We start from the raw sequence: 20,909 nt of genomic DNA on the forward strand, positions 1-20,909 counted from the left end.
CACAACAGTGAGAGGCCCGCGTACCACAAAAAAAAGTCAGTAAGAACACTAAAGCCTAAAACGCTCCTAGTGCCTAGGCATAGAGAAGACTGTACCAAAAGAAAGCATATTCCCCATATAGTCTATCCTTTATTGAAGGACTCACATTTTTTAGCCAATTCTGTGTAGTGTTTATTTGAAAATCTAAATATGATTGCTATAATAGTTAGGGGGCATTTAAAATAAGTGAATGTTTACATAAAGAGACCAAGGGGCTTTACTGTACTTTATCAGTACAAAAAAAATGTGGAAACAAATTTCTATAGAATGAAAAACAATATAAGAAGGGTTTCCACAAGAACAGTATTAGAATCTATGATGAAAACTACACTGCATTTTTAAAAGATTTCTATTTTTGAGCTCACAGCAAGGAAAGGACGATCCAGCAAAAGAGGGGGAAATCATCATCATCATCATCATCATCATCATCATCATCATTGTGGATTATAATGAGAATTACAGTTAGCTGAGACCTTTTCCCATCTCTTTACCAACAAGTATTCTTACCCAAGAATATTTTTCCTAAATAAATGAAAATAAGAGTATATTTCTAAGCAAATATGAAGTAAATCAAGTCTTTACTCTTTCACACTCTACAGCCCACTTTCCCAGTCCAGATCACTCAACCTATCTGTGATTCCTCTCTCAACCCTCATAGGCTAACTGTGGACGAATATTAATACAATTCTACCTCCATAATGTGCCTCCCCCCAACCTAAGTCCTTACTATCCCCCTACTACACACACACTGTCTATAGAATCAGGTACAATTTTCCCTATCTAGCCCCAGTCTACATTCCCATTCTGCTTCTCAAATACAACCTAATTTGAAGTCATTCCATTTCTCAACTGTATCCAACTTCCTACCCCAGGGACACTGCCAAAAGTATTCCTTTACTCTGGAATGCTCTCCCATTCCTGCTGTTAAAAATCCTAAAAGTCTTTGGAGGCCCAAGACAAATGTTACTTTCTCAGCAAAGTTCTCTTAGATCCCTCAGTTGAAATTAACCTTTCTCTGGCAATCTCATTACCCTTTGAGATGAATTTGGGACACTTTCCTTGTTTATCTCCCACTACGCTATGATTGCCAAAAAGCAAGAAACATGACCTATTTATCTTTGTATCTAACATTATCTACACTAGAAGGCCTTGCACACAGCACACACTTAACTCATGTTGGCAGAATTGTTTAACTGAATTTTCTTTCTTCAACCTGACAGTCTGATGTGTCCCTAGAACCTAGTGTTTTCAAAGAAGCCAAAATCTCCAAGCTGACTCTATGTCCCGAACATGTCTGTTTCTCCACCAACTGTACCATTAACCACCTTCTGTTTTTCTGTTTAATTCAAGATCAAGGAGGTATGCAAGCAGAGAATCCCAACACGGATCCCTAAACCAAAATCTACAGGCATTGCTAAGCTTTCCCCTAAAGTTCTCCCAGGGCCTATGGATAAGACTGGCTGTGGGAAGCTACACATCATAAGGACTGTCACCTCTAATACCTTCCTCCACATGGGAGGGAAAAGGTAAGTCATGCAAATGTACTGCCTGGATACATTCACCTACAGAAATATCTGGAAAGCCGGTGTTACTAGTATGGAAGGACAAAGATGAAGGGCCGTCTCTCCGGGAAATGGTGAAACAGCAAACAGACAGACGGTTGGTTCATTCACAGGTTGCTGGACCTGGTGAATATCATCCTGAAAGAGCAGGACATCTGCAATTACTTTAACTATATATGTATATGCATATACACACAATCACAGGCCCAGACACACACCCCAAATCCTCCCAACTCATCATCCTACTTGTAATCCAACCCAAAGTTGGATTATCATTAGCCAGGAATAGGACTGAATTCATTAGAACAGTTCAAAAGTTTTCTGGTGAACCCAGAAGTAATTCATTCCACAGAACTTTGCCAAGAAGATGTGGTATCAAGGATTCCTAATCTGCTTCAAGAAAGTCAGATTATTTCCATCAAAATGGCAGGACAATTAAAATCATACTTTAAGTTCTAAAAATATGACTTCTTTATGACCAGGAGGAAAAAAACAAGTGGTACTTCTTAGTTACAAGGAAGAAAGGAACAACAAAAACGAGTAACAGCCGAACACATCCTCTGTGTGGCCTACCTGATAAATGCTGGTGTAGTGTGCACACTTGGCTGCTGGCACGTAGTCTTCTGTCCCACTTTCCCTAGTAAGTTGCCCCTCCTGTATATACAGGCCATGGAATCTCATTGCTAGGCTTGTAAAGCAAACCATTTTAGATTGGTATCATTGCTTTCTATAGTAATCAGGACATCTGAGAGTCAAAGGTCACTAATACTAAGATCTTTTAGGGAGATATGAACCACGGTCTTGGATGTTTAAAAAAAAAGACAATTTATCATCTCAATGGACATTCTTTAATCACATCTGAATCAACACTATTGAAAACTCAGTTGGTTCAAAAAAAAGCTTGGGATCAGGAGACTCAAATTCCAATTCCAGTTTTTCACTCATTTGACACTGAGCTTGGTGTTCATTAGTCTAAGCCTTGAGTTTCTAGTATGTAAAACAGAAAAGCTGAATAATTCTTCAGGTCCCTCCCAGTTCTCATCATCCATGAGTACGTCAACTACGAAAACTGAATTCAACCAGTCATCTACAAGGCGGGGCTCAGTTCCCTGGCAGTAAACTAAAGTAGTTCTTTTCTTCACACTAAAAACTCACTGAATCAAGGGAAACATGTATCCGTAATTTAGTGTGGATAGAGTAACACAATGATATTTTAAGACAAATAAGGCATTTTTGACATGGGAGACAGTTGTATCTCACAAAACTTCAGTCAGAAAAAATAAATACATTCTACGAAGAGCACGACCCAAGGTTTTCTGTGATTCGGCACTAAGAACTGGATGCATGATCCTGGAGGAAATCCTTCTGGTTAAGGACAGTGCTTTAGCTGGCTGTCCTGGGATGAAGTCAGCAGAGCAGGAGCAAAGGAACTGCCATTCTTTGCATTCATCCAGCCAAGCCCAATTCAATGCATTGATGTCACTATACAAATGTCCCTGGGACCCACTTCAATTTCAAGGAGGAGGAGAAGGAGCTGGTAGCCTGGGGAGCATTGAGCTATACAAGCCAAAGAGAGGGATGATCAGGAAATGGCACAGGGAGAAGGTGAGGAGGTTGGGTGAATTAAAAACCTGAAGTGGAAAAGTCTAAGTTAAATGAAAGCAGTAAGAGAATGGAAGGAGTGGACTACAAAAAAAGATGATGACCCTCTGACAAGAAAATGATACAAGAGAGACAGTTCAGAAGGAAGTGCAGGGCAGTAACGGGTGGATGGTGCAGTGGGAAAATGTGTAGGGGGCTTAGGGCTATGCCTGACATTAACAGGTAATATTCAGCGAACAGAGAAATGAGTGAATGAGGGAGAGAAGGGCCATTCAGTCAAGACATAAGTGAGAAAAGGTGCTAAGAGATCGCAATGGTATATGATAGGGTCAGGAAAAGCAGATATGCTGCACTGATAATTATGCTAATGCAAAGGAAAAACACTGAACCTCCTAGGGTGGAACCCAAATAGACTGAAGAAAACCATGAAACAAAGCAGGAAAAACAAGCACCAACAGTACTAGAAAGACTCAATACCCTGGGAATGTTTTACCTTGAAGATGAACACAAAATATATTTTACATTAGAGGTTTCAAAATTGTTTTCTGCTATGTTAAGAGACTCCCTAAAGTACATTTTCATGCCAAGCTGGCATAAGTTCAAGAGCAAGCAAGATAAGAAAGACAAGATATTGTACAAATAACTAAAAAAAGGATAGGAAAATAGCTACACTTCTATGGAAAGCAGCAGAAACCTATCTTTAAATGGTAACACAGTTCTAATCCCATTGAGACAAAAGTGTTTAAAATAACACAATCTATCCTAACAAAAACTATGCTTATTTTAAAGCAATATGTAATGCAATAAAAATGCATAAACAACTTAGACCTGGGATAAGTTCAACAAAATGGTGTTTGACCTATAACACAACCAAAATATAAAGAATTCTGCCTCCTGAACATAATCCGGTTTCTGCAGAAATGTGATTCCTCCAAAGATGAAAATAAAAGAAGCTATCCTAATAATTCTATAGTGATTTTATTAAGTTAAATTTTTAAAAGGAAGCAGATAAAAATCCAAGTGAGCAAAAACACATTCAAATTGTAACAAAAATTTTAATTTTTGTATGATTTTGTATGCTGGAGTCTTTCCTCAGCTGTTCATTTATTTAGCTTCAATGATTTCTGAACTAATCTCCTTGCAACTTTTTAGAATAAAGTATCTGATTGTAACAGGAAAGTGACTGATCTCAGACATAACTGATAATTCTGGACTGAGTAATGGAGTAACTGATGTAATGGAGTAATTCTCTCTGGGATGTGTTTCAAATTCCTGCTTTTGAGGACATGTGACATAACTCTTGGGGTCTGACACTGAGTCTGGGGCAGGGGTCTATAAATGTAAAGACCCCACAGGCCAAATTCAGCCCACTGTCTTTTTGTATGTCCTGCAAGTTAAGAATAGTTTTTACGTCTTTAAACAGAAAAAAAAAAATCAAAAGAAGAATATTTTGTGAGATGTGAAAATTACATGAAATTCAAATACCATTGTCTATAGATAAAGTTCTATTGGAACACAGCCATATTCATTTGTTTACATATTTATTATCTGATCATTTCTTATGCTACAATAGCAGAGTTGGGTAGCTGTGACATTGGCCAACAAAGCCTAAAATATTTACTACCTGGCCTTTTACAAAAAAAGTATCCTGACCTCTGGTCTAGTGTGAACTAGACTAACAAGGAGCTCAAGAGCTTAAGAGCTTAATCAACTAATTTTTTTTTTTTTTTTGCGGTCCATGGGCCTCTCACTACCGCGGCCTCTCCCGCTGCGGAGCACAGGCTCCGGACGCGCAGGCCCAGCGGCCGTGGCTCACAGGCCCAGCCGCTCCGCGGCATGTGGGATCCTCCCGGACCGGGGCATGAACCCGTGTCCCCTGCATCGGCAGGCAGACTCTCAACCACTGCGCCACCAGGGAAGCCCCTTAATCAACTAATTTTTAAAAGCAATGCTAGCAATTTAAGAATGCAATTAAGAATTCTATGAAAGTTGATGAAAATGGGGAAACTATATTTCAAGCTGTTTGTGAGATATTTAGTAAAATGTATACTTCTATGAAAGCCCTAAAGTGTTCAACTAAAGAACATCAGATGAGTAAGGATTTGTGCCACAAAATAATGTAATGTGTTAATGTTGAATCTGAGGGGGAAATGGAACTATTTCTAGGCCTTCCAAATTCCTGGTATTTTCTAAGACAGCAGAGCTACTGTACATGCTATTTAGAGAAAGATGTATAAATTTGTACCTTTAAACGTTCATAATTGTTGTCAAGAACCACTTGTTTAATGATTTGCAAGAATTATAGAAATTGTATACAGTAAAGTAAAACTTGGTCTTTGTTACACAGTCTTCAAGTACAGAACAAAAATGTTGCACCTATCCCTCTCCTCTTTCCTTCTTCTCACCTTTTAAAATTTATCCTACCCGTTTTTGCCCTTAAGCATCTGTCTTAAAAGAATATCATTTGCATTTTGATGAACCACATCAATGTATAAAGCCCATAAACAGATTATGTTTTTCCCTCTAACTCCATTACAATGTTTAAAAGAGAGCCAAGCATGAGAGTTCAATAAATGATTTTGAAAACAACATGCTCTGAAGTTGATCCTCTGTTGTATGTTATCAACAACTACTGTAAATATTCCAAGTCTGAATTTTATATGTAGAGGCAATGCTTTACAACATCTACTACTCATGGCTGCCTATAGATGTGAGAAAAGGAAACTCTGGTGTGAAAAAAGGAAAAAAAAACCCCAAAACTTAAGTTATTCAGGTTTAAAAAATCCAAGGTGTTCCCCAACTTCACCGTTTCCAGAAGGAATTCAGCATAAAGTGATGTGATTTTTAAGGATAAAATGATATTACAACAAAAATATTTACAATGCTTACATCAGCAATCTCAAACAAAATGAACAATCACACTGATCCTAGGTGACAAAAGCTGTCACCAGTAGGAATTATCAGCTCATTTACAAAGCAAAAGACTGCTGTTCTTTCAAATATATAATTTCAAAACTAAACCCAAATATGGTTAGAATAAAATGATAGTAAACACAGTTATAAAACACAGATTTCTAATGTATTTTTAGAAAAAGAAAAGCAACATCTGCCAAGTCCGTCAAAAGCCTAAGCAGGATTTTGACAACTCTTCCAGTGGACCAAGCTTCTTTAGACGCAGAAGTCCTATGTTAAAGTCTCCAAGATGTGGCTGTGAAATATTAACAATTAATTACTTAATGAACAAATCCTTAATGAGTGCCTTCTAAGTACCCAGATACTACTATAGGCCCAAAGGATACAGCAAAGAACAAGATAAACAAATCTCTGCTCATATGGTGCTTACATATTAGTGTGGGGAGACTGTAATAATTTAATAAGGAAAATAATAGTTGATGATAAGTGCTCTGATGAGAAATACTGCAACATGATAATGTAAGTAGATAGCTACTCTACACTTGCTGAACAGGAACTTAGGTGTGTTTGAACTTAGGTCTTAATGTCAAGAAAAGGCCAACCATTCAAAATTCAGAAGGACAGCCCAGAAAGGAAAAGGAACAGCTATTGCAAAGGGCTAAGACAGAATGAGCTTGGCCTGTTGAGGCACCCAATGAAGGCTGGTGTGGCTGGGACAGCATAAACTAGAGGGGAGTCAGTAAGTTCCAGCAGATACCAACCATGGTAAGCAATCTAGGTTTTATTCTGTGTGTTGGAGGGAAGCCAGTGACAGGTTTAAGCAGGAATGTGATCTGATCGATCAATTTGTCTGCTGACTGAAGCACAGAGGGACAAGATGGAAATTGGGAGCCCTGTTAGAAGTTTACCGCAGAGGTTTAGGCAAGAGGATGGCAGCATGTGCTCTGATGGCGTAAACAAAAAAAAACAAACAAGCAAAAATAAAAAAGGAAAAAAGATTCAGGATATGTTTTGGAGGCAGAGACAAAACTTGATAGATCAGATGTAAAGGGTGAAGGAACTAAATAAATGAATAAATCAGAACATGCCTAGGCCTTTGTGAAATTGGGCAGTTGGTGATTTAATTTACTGAGATAGGGAAGTCTGGAGAAAAAGCAGATTTGGGGAAAAATTCAGGAGTTGGGCCTCATTTACATTTGACATTCTCATCAAATAAGTATAGACATCAAGAAGACAGCCAGGTATGTGAGCCTTGAGCTCTAGGACCAAGTATGAGTTCCTGGGAAGAGATTGTTCTCAAAGTCCAATGGTACAACCTGCTTATTTGTATCTCAGAGTAATCAGCGTTCTTTAGAAGAGTACACTTTGGGAGACTAAGAGTTAATAGACAATTTGATAACAATGATGTATCTAAACAAAAGGTTTATAAAGTATGAGCCTCTTTAAACTGATAAAGGATTATTATTTTAGAGATGAGATGCTTATCATTGATAATTAGAATAATTAACTTTGAGAAATTTAAGTACACAGACTGGTTTCTGACTGCCTGTCTCTGAATCTCAGCCTCTCTACTTACCAACTGAATAACACTGGGCAAATCACTAAACCACTTGGTGCCTCAATTTCCTCATCTAAAAAATGGAGATAACTGTACCTACATCATGGTATACTTATAAAGATTAAATGAACCAGTACATGTAAAGCAATCAAAAAAGTATCTGGCACAGAGTGACCACTTAACAAATGCAAATTCGTATTGTTACCTGCAATTTCCGGGCACTGCACACAGAAGTGTCTTCACACTTCAGTTTTCTAGTTAGATTCTTGGTAAGAGATGGCATCAAAGATTCAGAATAAGCTAGGGGAGCATATGAAAAACCCTCCTCAAAAGAAGTGGAGGCAACGAGTTTTGCAGATTGCTAAAAACATCCTCTTTAAAAGTAAGCTATAGGGACTTCCCTGGTGGCACAGCGTTTAAGAATCCATCTGCCAATGCAGGGGACACGGGAAGATCCCACATGCCGCGGAGCAACTAAGTCCATGCGTCACAACTACTGAGCATGTGCTCTAGAGCCCGCAAGCCACAACTACTGAAGCCCACGCGCCTGGAGCCCGTGCTCCACAGCAAGAGAAGCCACCACAATGGGAAGCCTGCGCACAGCAATGAAGAGTAGCCCCTACTCACCGCAACTAGAGAAAGCCCATGTGCAGCAACGAAGACCCAACGCAGCCAAAAATTTATATATAAAAAAGTAAGCTATATATGTGCCGGTAATTCCTAAATTCGTTATCTCCAGCTCCAACCCTGGAGCTCCAGACTCTATACCCAGCTGCCTACTGGACACTTGACTTGGTAATTTAATAGGCATATTATTGGAATAAAAAGGGAAAACAATCGGTGTTCTCTTTAGTAAGTGAATGACCAACTGACCACTTCCAACAACAGAAACTCTCAGCTCTGCTCCATAAGTCACGAAAACCATGACGTGAATAAACATTCAGCTTCACACTGAGAAAGTGCCCAGTTTGGTCAACTACATGAAATCTCAGGCATTGCACCTGGTGCATTAGCACTAATGTTTTGCAATTATGATTCTACTGCATGTATTGTTTACTACCATACATGCAGTATTATATATTATTATCAAATAATTTCTTAAGGTAGGCAGGGAATAAGGAAATAAGTGAAATGAAGTGAAACGAAATATTAGATATCATTAGATGATTCCTAGGCTCTGTTGCCTGAGGCATACTGTGCTGTACACACCTCAGCAGAGGAAATTCTCAGTTGTCTTACCCTGGGCCATGACTCCAATCACCACCAATGATGATAGCAACAGGGTGACCAGACATCTCAAGTGGACTGCCCCAGCAAAATTCTAAGAGCATGGCCTTCCGCTCTCAAAAATGTCTAGACTGGATGAGAAATTATATATCTACCTGTGTATACTATCACCAAAAGTCCTGTAAAATGCATTCACTAATTCAGTTAATATCTACCAAACACCAACTAAGTGCCAGGTACCATGTTGGACTCCAGTACAATGCAGGATTCTAATACAGGCATACCTCGGAGATACTTAGGTTCGGTTCCAGACACAATAAAGTGAGTATCACAATAAAGCAAGTCATGAATTTTTTGGTTTCCCAGTGCATATAGAAGTTATGTTTTACTATACTGTAGTCTATTAATTGTGCAATAGCATTACATATAAAAAGAGTATATACCTTACTTAAAAAATAATTTATTGCTAAAAAATGCTAACCAATGCAGAGTCACGACAAACCTTTACTTGTTTAAAAAAAAATGCAGTATCTGTGAAACACAATAAAGTGAAGTGCAATAAAATAAGGAATGCCTGTAGAAAAACGACAGGTTTTGAAAAGCCATAAGATATATGCAAAAAGGGTCATATGTAGATCGAGAGCTTTAGTAAGGGTCTCTGAGTTACATACCTCATCTAAGACGTCATGAAAACCGCAAAAACATAGTTCAATTCCTTGACAATAGATAGAGAGCTGGATAAATATCATACACAGTGTGTGTCGGTGTTTGGGCATCTGTGTGTTTGTACAGTTTACTCTTAGAAAACGTGCACAAGAATTCATAACCACAGATGTTAAGCCTTTGTTGTAGATAGATATAGACTGCCGAATAAATGACTAAATGCTCCATCACCTCGCCACCATAAGCACTAACTGGAAACAGGTAATAAGGAAAGATGTTTACTTTTATAGGCAAGTAGCGTAACACACGACAGGAGTAATGGCATTACTACAACTATCTTTCCTTTCTCTGACTTAAGGCACTATTTCTCCTCTGACTTTCAAAACAATATATAATTCACATATTTTAGGCTGATCTTTCTCTATTAACATAGGTAGGATCAGAAAACCTGAATTGGTGCAGCTGTGATTTCTTCTGAATTAGTAACATTATTCAGATTATTTAAACAAATCACTGGTAAATAATCAAGCAGATCTCAAGGAAGCTTATACACTCACCTATCTTCAAAGCAGTTAACAAAGCAAAGGCCATTGATAAATTTAATGTTAGCAATTTTCAAACCTCAATCTTACAGCTAGAAGGAACCTAAGAAGTGGGGTGATCCTAGGGACTCCAACATATCTTGATGGGAATCCTGGCAACTTAGATGAAAGAGGCTGTAGCACTTTATAATTCTAACTAGATTCAACGTTTAAAACTCTTGGTTGGTAAAACCCTTAAAAAGATGATCTCTAAGGATCCCTCACTTCACAGACTATGACACTGAGGACCAGAGAAGCCACACAGTAATAGTGGGAAAAGTGTGACTTTGAAAGTCAGGTACTCTTGACTAACCTCTTCCCAGATCTCTCCCTTGCTGTGTGTTCCTAAGAACAATTAACTTTTCTGCTTCTCATTTAAATATGAAGGTAATGCTTACCTTTTAGGCATGTTATGAAGATTAAATTAAAACGCTTACCCTTTAAGAATGTTATGAAGATTCAATGAATTCATATTTATGAAAACATCTGGCACACAGTAGATACTCAATACATGTTAATTTCTTTGTTTCCAAAGGGTGACTAACTTGAGAGACACATAGCTGGTGAGGGCAAGAAACAGGACTAGAACCAAGAATTAAGATCCCCTTCACCACTCCAAAAAATTCTGACTGTTTCTTAATTGGCGTTTATCCTTGAATCATACCATAAAATATAGTTTTTAACACCTCAGTTATGGGGGGCAGGGGCTATTAAAGGAAACGTGAAATACCACAGCCTGCAAAAAAAGGTATTTGTGCCTTCAAGCACAAGCATACATTTGCTAAAAACAAAGCCTCAAAAGAGTCAGAAGTTTAATCAATGAAGTATTATACTGGCAACCTTTTGAAAAATGCCATCTGCTCTGTTTGTATCTGAAGCCTGCCCTTCTGGAAACAATGCTGTAGTACAGCATTGAAACAATGTTCGTTGTTTTCAATGGCTATTTCTCAACTCACATTTCAATATTAATGATTGCAGCAAATATGTATCAACTGTCAATCATGTGCAGGGTCCTGTGGACTCTACAGACATGAATCAGGCTTTGGTTTTACCATAAAAAAATCTTAGAATCTAGTAAAGAAGAGAGGCAGACTCTGAAGAATGATTTAAAAAAACAATTGTATATTAAGCCATGAGACTTGAAAAGTTCAAGGCCAGCCTGTGGTGAGGAGTTATTTAACACTATCTACTCAAGGATAAAATATTCACTGCATTGGCAGTAGGTACACGTAGCATAATAAACATTGTCTGAACTGTGTTAACTGAATTCCACTCTCGTTTCTGACACCAACTAGCTATGTGAACTTGTCATGTTATTTGATATCTTCAGGTTTCATGTTCCTCATCTGTCAAATGGGTGAATCCAAGCGGATCTCCAAGTCTCCTTCAGGCTCTAAAAGTCCAAACGATATGATGATGATATGATGCTTCAGCCGCTAACGATAGCAAGAAAAACTAAAGCTTTTATTTACTGCTCACATATTATGTACCAAGCACTGTGCTAAAGTGCATCATTTGTATTATCTTCACGACAACCTTATGAAATTGGCATTATTACGCTTCTTTTACAGATGAGGAAAAGGAGGCTAAACAGTATTAAAAGGCTGGAGTCGCGATTTGAACAGAAGCAGTCTGAACCTAACCCAGGAGTTAACCCTTAACCGCTAAGCCCAAACTCCCTGTCTCCGCGAAAACTGTCTTATCTGTTAAGAAATAAGGACAAACAAAATACAGCTTGGAAAAGGGTCCTTCCTGACTAGAGGGCAGGTATGAGTTACTGTCACACTTGTCTGTTTCACGTGTTAGTATATCTCTTGCTTCACTTGCTCCGCGACGCTCGCGTGCACCACACGGCGGTGTGCACTACCGCGAGGCAGAGAGCGGCGACCGCCAGAGGCAGCGCCGGCCCGGGCTGAGGCGCACGGAAGGCTGTGGGGTGGGGGAGGACCCGCAGGAGCGCGGGCAGAGTCGGTACCTGGGCTGCTGGCTGCTCCTGCCGGCTGGGTCTTCCACCACTCGTCTCCAAGATCGTCTGCCATCTCCACGCGGGACTCGACGTGGCCCGACCACCAGGGAGGAGCGGGCGCTGACCGTGACTCGCGCTGCTTCAGAGGAGGGATGCCGGCGTCGCAGCACGCTCAGCCTCTCCTCAGACACTGTCGCCTCCTCCCCGCGGCGATGACGTCATAACCTCCGCCTCGCCTCCCCGGCAGCTGCGTCTAACTGTTCGCAGTTTCTACATCAGTGCGGATGGGCAGGATCAGTCTGGAGACTTAAAGTAAACCCCCACAAAAGCCGAAAGAAAGGAAGACACGTAAGCAGAAAGAGTACATCATTTTTTTAAGTGCTACCTTTAAAACATTTTGTTTAGGTTTTATTTTTGCCGAATAGATATTGTCGAAAGTGGGAGACCAAATGCTAAGACAGTTTTCCTCTGTTCAGTTTCAAAGGCCTTGAGTCGCGGGAGAAGACCATAGCACGTGGGTGTGTTTTCGTCTGTGTGTTAGTGTTTGGGCGTCGGTGTGTTTTTACAGTTTGCTCTATAAAAAATCGTGCACAAGTCATGACCATGAATTTTGGACCTTTCTTGTAGATGAGGGTACTGCTCTTTTTATACGATATGAGGAAAGTAAATGTTGACTGGTCCAGAAGTGCTTGCCAACGGACAGACCCGAGAAGTACGGAGAGTTTATAGTCGACTTCCCCGCACTCTCTTCGACTGCGCACCGCCCCCCCCACACCTGGTTTTGTGAAACAAGGGAAGAAGAAGGGAGCCCGTTGCTGCCCAAGTATAGGTAAGCCACCTACGGTGCTTGTCTCACTCCCTCAAGTGGCAGAGGTGGGCAGGGAAAACCCGCTGGGCGCCTAGGGCTGGGGCCAGCTGTAAACTAAGTGTGTGGACGATACTTTTCAGGAGAGTCATGAGGTGAAAATCATACGAAAATGCATTAAATACACGTGATGTGCCTGTCACTGTAATTGGAATACTGGTTTAAAGATGAGTAGGATACGATCCCGCCTTCCAGATTTCACCAACTCAAGTAGAGGAGCTACAACTTGTAAGGATGAAGGTCTAAACTAATGATGAGGATACATTCTCAGAAACAACCGGGACTCTTAATCTGATGAGGATAAGATTAGCCAAATGTGAAAATTATCCAAAACCCACCCAACTAATAGGTGGCTTATAAATGCATTACTGATAAGACTTTATCAGTATGTCCTAAACGCTCTAAAAGGGAAGATATTAGCTATATAAATATGCCAAATGTAAAATAATCTGTGATCATAGAAAGTAATGTGTCTTTCATGAGGAAATGTAGATGGCAGAAATTATGGTGGTTGACTGAAAAGTTAGATAAGAAATACCAATGAGGAGGAGGAAGTGCCATGACCAATAAGCATATGAAAAGATGTTCTGTCTCATTATTAATCCGAGAAATACAAAAAAGACTACAATGAGATACTGTTTTTCATTCAGTAAATTGACAAAATTAAGAAGTCTGGCCGTACCAAATTCTGGAGAATATGTGTGTCAGTAGGAACTCTTAAACGTTATTGCTGTGAGTGTAAATTGGTATAACCACTTAGAAAAGCAATACGGCAAAATCTTGTAAAGGTCAACATACACACCTTATGATCCAGCAATTTCCACTCCTAACTATATACATTTGGGAAACTGTTGCGTATGTGTACCAGGAAATTATAAAAGAATATTCACAGCAGCACTGTTAATAATAGCAAAAATTTGGAAACAACCCAAATGTTTTATATAGGAAAATGGATAACTAAATTACAATATAACTGCACAATTAAGCAGAGTAAATGAATGAACATACATAATAACATGGATATACTTTGGAAATATAATGGTTAATTTTAAAAAGCCAAGCAAAAAATAAAAAATAAAAAAGCCAAGTCTCAGATACCATTTTGTAAAGTTCAGATACAAAAAAAACTAAAAAAAATTCAGGCAAAAAAATTCATATGTGATTTTAAGGTAAGAGACTGGTAAGCACGAAATTCAGGATGGGGGAATTCTCTGGTCGTCCAGTGATTAGGTCTCCATGCTCTCACTGCGGAGGGCCCAGGTTCAACCCTGGTCGGGGAACTAGAGTCTCACAAGCCTCACAGTGTGGTGAGGCAAAAAAAAAAAAAAAAAAAAAAGGATATGGATTGGTGGGGGAGGGGAGTGGTCAGAGAGATGAGATTAGGAAGAACAAAGGTAAATGTAAATTATTGACAAAGTTCTAATTCAGATAGAGTGGATGTGCATTTAAGTATTATGCTTTATAACTTATAGGTATGTTACATATATTTTTGTGGTATCAAATAACACGTTATTTGTATAATTTAAAATATAAGAAAAGATCCACTTACACAAAAGAGAAATTTTCATTAAAGTGCTGTTCATTAAGAACTCATTAAGAATTCCAAATAATGACCCTTTATCTCAAATGACATTCAAAGCTGCCAGACAGTCTTACTACTTTCCCGTGTGAGTTCACTTTCCCACTGTCCTGATCTTATCCCAGGATCAGTCTTCCTATTGGCCCTGGATTCCAACCACCTCAGATGCCGGTCACAAGTCCCCAGTTGTCACCTATGCTTCTGACCTACCAGCTATAAATCAGAGGTTCTCATGGACTCCCTTCTTGGGTTCAGTCGTTTACTAGAATAGTTTATAGAACTCAGAGAAATACTTATATTTACCAGTTTATTATATAAAGAATACAGATGAACAGCAAGATGAAGAGATGCATAGAGTAAGGTACAGAAGGGTCCCAATCACAGGAACTTCTGTTTCCGTGGAGTTGGAGTGTGGCATTCCTGGCATATGGATCTGTTCACCAGCCTGGAAGCTCTCTGAACCCTATACTTTTGGAATTTTTATGGAGGCTTCAATATATAGGCATGATTCATCATTATCTGTCTCCAGCCCCTCTGCCCTTCTTGGAGGATGGGGAGTGAGCTGAAAGTTCCAAGCTTTTAATCATGGCTTGGTGTTTCTGGTGACCAGCCCCTGTCCAGAAGCCCACCAAGTGACACCTTATTAAAAAAAAAGACTCCTACCACTCAGGAAATTCCAAGGAATTTAGGAGTTCTGCGTCAGGAGCCAGGGGGCAGAGACAATGCCCTTTTAATCATACTGTCGTCTTCTTCCATTATGACTTTGAAGCAATACTATTGATGCCCTGCTCCATTTTCCCTTGGCCCATATCTGAGCTTCTTTGTAGCTGTGGTAGACTATTTCCATCATGCTGACAACTTCCCTCCCTGAGCACCCCTACCGTCTGCTTCTCTGGCACCATGGGAGCTTGCTCAGCCCAAGAATCAATGCAGTTAATGCTCCCAAGGGCAACCCTCAACCAAAAGGGAACAGGTGTTAGTAGATAATGCTCCAGATTCTCTGTCCTTTGGTGGCACAATTCTGAAATATGTTTCACACAGTTTTTTAAAGGGTCCCCAGATGGACACTTTATTGCCTTTTCTGTTTTTCATGTCTCCTTTCCCCAGTCTCTCACTTGTGCTTCCTGAGATCACCTCCCAAATAATATACCTGCACCCAAGTCCTAGTCTCAAGGTCTGCTTTAGAAGCAACCTAAATTAAGAGTTGGTACGGGAAATACCCTAGAAAGCAGACCCTCAAGATAAAACTTGGAAATCAATTTACTCACTGACCAGATGGTAACAAGGACATAATTGGTAGTGATAAGAAGAATGGTAAAAACTTCTGGTGTACTGTAACATCACAGTAACTAAAACACAGTCACTCACCTGTGGTAGATTAGAATGACGTACAGGTGGAAGGGGAAATGCTGGCTTGTGCAATAGCTTTAACACTTGAAAGATATGGGGCAATTGTAATTTTAAAGATTGTGGAGTTGGCTGGTTATTATCAATTCCAAATATGCTGAGAAAACCAGAAGTCCTTCCTAGCAGTGCTTAAAAGAAGCCCTTCTGCAACCAGAGACCATACTGTGCTATAAATTCAGGTCAAAATTTGATCAAAAGGGTAGCAGAGCTACAAAGAGATTGACTGCACAGACCGATATGTTACCTATGGTCAAGTCAAGTCCTCAAAGGGAAGGAGAGACTGAGACTGAGATGGAGACATTTGGGTAGATGTCCTTGAGGTTCCTGAACTTCCAGATTCTTGAGCCTTCTGGGCTGACAGAACTGGCCCTTTCTCCCTTGCTGGAGGAAAATAGCCTCTTATTACCTGGAGACCATTCAAGGCCTCACTGTAGTCAGTTGCCTCACAAAATGATATTTGAGCCCTCACCTCCTCTCATTGCTTCTTCACCAATAACTAGAGTTAGTTCTCAGCATAGACAGAGTGGAAAGTACAGCCCCTATTATAGGAGAAAATTATTTATTTACAAGAAAGACTATAGGTATATATATATATATATATATATATATATGTATATATACACATATATCTGTATGTGTGTGTATGTGTGTGTGTGTATATATATATATATATGATATATTCAGCAGGAACCACGAATTTCTTAAGGTAATGGATCTTGAGAGTATTGGACCAGCAGTGTGTGAAGCTGGGTAGGAGAGAGGATATTGATATGGAGACACTCCCCAGTGGCCAGTGATTTAATGTCCTGTGAAGTCCTAACATCCTGTGGGGATGGCATCTTAAAACTTAGACACAATGGTAACCTATAGTAAATGAGATGGAAACATAGGGACTGCCTTGGCAGATTATTAAGGAAAGGGTCGGGAGACTCAGCGGTGGACTTTAGAATGGATTTATTATGTGAGACCAGAGAACCTACCAGCTGACTCTCTTCCCTGGGAGGGCCCAGAGGACAGTTCTTTCACCATAAGGTTGCAGTAGTGTGTGGCACTGACTTAGTTGAGAGACTCAGTGGTGACTGTCCTGTGTAGGCCAGAGGTGACAGTAGGAGATGCCCGAGTGTCCGTGAATATGATAGAATTCCAGAATAGTGAAAGCAGTTGGCAGCACTGAACCATCAGAAGCAAAGTGAATTTAATCAGTGGTCAGGGATCCTTGAAATGTAGGGGGTTTGTGGTGTTCCACAGACCATGAGTTCCTAGGGGCAAGATAGAAAGCTAATGAGGGTATTGATTGACTTATATAGCAACAACAACAAAATCAAGAGCTGGTAAGCAGAAGGCAGATTTTTAACTGCCAAAATGGAAAAGCATGATCTTTGGACATGTTTCCAGATATGAGCCAATTCTCAAACTCAAGAATCCATCGATTAAAGGGAATCTGGATCCCCCTGAGGAAGTTCTCTGCAACACAACCAGTATATACAATATGTACTCATACCTTTTCCAAAGGAAACTATGGCCATTTTTCAGAGTAATTGTCCACTGTAGAAATGGGAAATACCTAGCTCTTTCAAGGGCTGTTGGATACAGGGTAACTACATTGACACAGGGAATCCAAACTGCCACCATAACCCCCGTTAGAGTGGGGCATACAGGGGCCAGGTGACAGAGTCCTGGCCTAAATCTGTTTCATGGTGGCTTCAATGGGTTCATCAACTTATGGTCATATCTCCAGTTGCTGAGTGCGTAATTGAGATGGATGTACTTAGCAGCTGGTAGGACCATCACATTGATCCTCTGACCAATAAAGTAAGAACCGTTAAGGTAGGAAGGGTCATGTGGAAGCCCCTGAAAGTGCCTTCCCTTTCCCCAGTCCTTTCAAAGATAGTAAATTAGAAGCACTATCTCATTCTAGTGAAGTTGCAGAGATTAATGCCAACCTAAAAGACTTAAAGGCTGCAAGGGGTTTGGTTTACTAGTATGGTCCTCCAAAGCCAGATGGACCATGGCAAATGATGGTGGACTGCTGTAAATTTAATCACATGGTATCTTTAAGCATAGTACCAGGTGTTATATCTTTGGTTGAACCAATCAACACAGCCTCTAGCACTTGCTTTGGCAAATGTGTTGTATTTGATTCCTATCAGGAAAAAATATCAAAAGCAGTTTGCCTTCACTTGGGAAAAATTGAGTTCATATTCACTCAAAGTTGTGAATATTTTCCTATGAACACTCTCAAGGCTGGTTAACTGTCCTGATATTTGTCATAATATTGTTCATAAGGACTATGATTATTTGAACTCTTCCTCAAAACATCACTTTAAACCATTTTATTGGTGATATAGTATTAATTGGATCTGGGGAGCAGGAAATGGCCAGTACTGTGGATGCCCTAGGAAAATACATACATGCCAAAGTGTGAGAGATAAATCATAAATATTCAGGGCCCTGCAACATTGATCATGTTTTTAGAAGTCTGGATATATGAGGCATGCCTGGTATCCCCTTCAAGGGAAAGGAAAAGTTATTGCATCTTTCATCTCCTACCACCTACTACCTGTGCAAGAAATAGAGAACAGTATTTGGTGCACCTGTTTAGATTTTACAGCTAGCCTATGCCACACTTAGAAATACTGCTCTAAGTCACTTATCAGTTGAGTCAAAAGGCTGCCAGTTTTGAGTAGGGTCAAAAGAAGAGAAGCCTTGGCAGTGGGTCCAGGCTGTGACACAAGCTGCTCTTCCCCTTAGTTCATAATGACGTGGCAGATTCCAAGGTGCTAGGTGAGGGTTGATGATGCTCTGTGGAGTCTGGCAGGACCTGAAAGGGGAATCACAGCACAAACTCATAGGGTTTTATTTATTTATTTATTTTGCTTTTTGAAATGGCTGTTTAATAAACCCAGGGCAAAGGGTGTGGTGATGAGATTGCTTCTTGAAAAGTGTCAGGCCAGAAATTGTACTTTGAGAATAATTCACAAATTTCCTTTGACCCAAGTCTTTTCGTTGCTTATTATTGTTCACCATGACCTTCAGAAATTCCTAGGGTTTTAGAGTAAGGCCATACCTTCAGTAGCCGAACCATTCAAAAAGCAGCTACTGGCATGATACTAAGTTCTAGCAGAAACTGAGCATTTGACAATGGAGCATCAAATGATTATATTATCAGAGCTGCCCTTTTAGACCTGGGTTATGTAAGGTTGGGTGCCCACAGCAGCAACCCACTGAAAAATTGAAATGATATATATGGGATCACATCTAAGCAGGTCCAGAAGTCATAAGTAATTTACATGAACAGGAGGTAAAGATCTCTGTGTCTTGTATTCCTCACTCACACCTATGGCTTCATGAGGTGTTCCCTGTGACCAGCTGATGATGTTAGAGGAAATATTCATGAGTGGTTCAGGCTTGATATGTTAGTAGAGCTGAAAATGGACTGCTACTGCACTACAGTCCCACTCAGGGGGGGGCCCTAGAGGACAGTGTGAGGAGAATCCTTCTAGTGGGCAGAGCTTCAAGATGTACATTTAATTATCTCCTTCGAATGGAGAGAGAAATAGTCTGAGCTAAGGATAAATACAGAGTCTTGAGCAATAGTGAATTGTGTGGTTGAGTGGGTCAAGGGCCTGGAAGATATAATATTTAGAGTTCAATAGCAAAGAGATCTGGGAAGAAGCATTTGCAGGGAACTAGGGAGTGAGCAAAAGTGTGTGGATCTTCGTGTCCCATGTCCAGGTCCGCTAGTGAGTATGCACTATGGATGAGACCCTGAATATCCAGGTAGACATATCGCAGGTTGTGTTTTTCAGAGATGGCCACAAATGTCTCCCATCCCACATACTCTTCTTACAATGTGACCTTGACACTCCTTCTGTTGTGTGGTGGGGTCTGCTTCCCTCTCTGTGAATCTGGGCAAGCATTTGTCACCTCCGCTGAAAGAATATGGTAGGAAGGATATTCTGTGACCTCTGAGGCACAATCTTAAAAATTCTATGCATTTCCACCTTGCTCCCTTGGGATGCTCACTTGGAATCCAGGTGTGATACAATGAGAAAGCCCAAGGTAGGCCACACAGAGGAACCACGTGAAAAGGACATATGTAGGTATACTGGCCCACAGCTCAGCTGAGATCCCTGCTGACAGCCAGCATCAACAGGCAGACCCATAAATGAAGATGCTTCCAGATGATTACAGGCCCCAGGTGTTGATTCCCCTCCGGTTGTAGCCCTAGACGTCGTGGAGCAGAGACAAACCATCCACGCTGTATCCTCAGAAGTGAATTCCTGACCCACTTTTCTCATGTAAGAAAAAAACCTGCTTGTGAAGCTGTTGTTTCTCCTCTGGCCACAAGAGGGAGAACTTGTTCTTTGGGAACCTGCAAGTTTTAGAAGCCATGCTTACTTCCTGTCTCCTATGGGCCGCGGGGTACCCTGCCTAGAGTTGCAGTGAATTTTCCATCTTTCTTCCCACAGGGCCTGGTGAGGTCAGGTGGCTAAAGTAAAACTTACTTTAAAAAAAGTTCAAATCTTGAATACGTACGAGCTCTAAAGATCATTTAGAAGAAGAAACACCTGATCTTTAACTTCACCTTTGGAACCAGAAAATTGATATGGTGATTGCATGTTTAGCCTTGAAGAAGAAAGGAAACTCATTCTAGTTTGTCCTTTGGAGTCACTAGGTGAAGGTGGACTGTCTGCCTCAAGCAGCTGGGTCTTAAGCTCCCTAGAAGGTCATATCCACTGAAGTAGAGGAGGTGCAGTAGGTGGCAGCCCCACAGTGGTCTGCAGAACTTCCCTGGGAGAGGCTGGGACTTGCAGTTTCTGGACCACTGCTGTGGTACGGCTTAGACTCCTTACCCATTTGGTGAACACTGGTGAACGTGGAGGTAAGGGTGGCTGCCGGAGGTCATTTTCAGTTACATCCTACATCATGGGTTGGTCCTGTTAA

At 40.4% G+C, this 20,909-nt stretch overlaps 2 protein-coding genes and 1 long non-coding RNA gene across 6 annotated transcripts in view; 2 read left to right on the forward strand and 1 right to left on the reverse strand.

The window, feature by feature from the left end:
- Positions 1 to 5,792, forward strand: part of LOC117195368 (filamin A-interacting protein 1-like) — a 50,674-nt gene extending 44,882 nt beyond the window's left edge. The window contains exon 3 of the mRNA XM_049710035.1: positions 1,390 to 5,792. Coding sequence (XP_049565992.1) covers positions 1,390 to 1,569 — 180 coding nt within the window. The 3' untranslated portion in view covers positions 1,570 to 5,792. The remainder of the gene's footprint in view (positions 1 to 1,389) is intronic.
- CMSS1 (cms1 ribosomal small subunit homolog) overlaps positions 1 to 12,326 on the reverse strand; it is a 382,810-nt gene extending 370,484 nt beyond the window's left edge. Inside the window, exon 1 of one of the 4 annotated variants that reach the window (XM_004272614.4) lies at positions 12,121 to 12,326. In XM_004272614.4, coding sequence (XP_004272662.1) covers positions 12,121 to 12,184 — 64 coding nt within the window. In that variant the 5' untranslated portion in view covers positions 12,185 to 12,326. The remainder of the gene's footprint in view (positions 1 to 12,120) is intronic. The other 3 variants (XM_049710075.1, XM_049710072.1, XM_033433322.2) reach the window with 3 other exon arrangements.
- A 286-nt stretch (positions 12,327 to 12,612) lies between these two features.
- Positions 12,613 to 20,909, forward strand: part of LOC117202417 (uncharacterized) — a 52,467-nt gene continuing 44,170 nt past the window's right edge. Inside the window, exon 1 of the long non-coding RNA XR_004484750.2 lies at positions 12,613 to 12,940. This is a non-coding gene — a long non-coding RNA (uncharacterized LOC117202417). The remainder of the gene's footprint in view (positions 12,941 to 20,909) is intronic.

Source organism: Orcinus orca, chromosome 5, assembly GCF_937001465.1.
Source record: "Orcinus orca chromosome 5, mOrcOrc1.1, whole genome shotgun sequence".
NCBI classification, from domain to species: Eukaryota; Metazoa; Chordata; class Mammalia; order Artiodactyla; family Delphinidae; genus Orcinus; species Orcinus orca.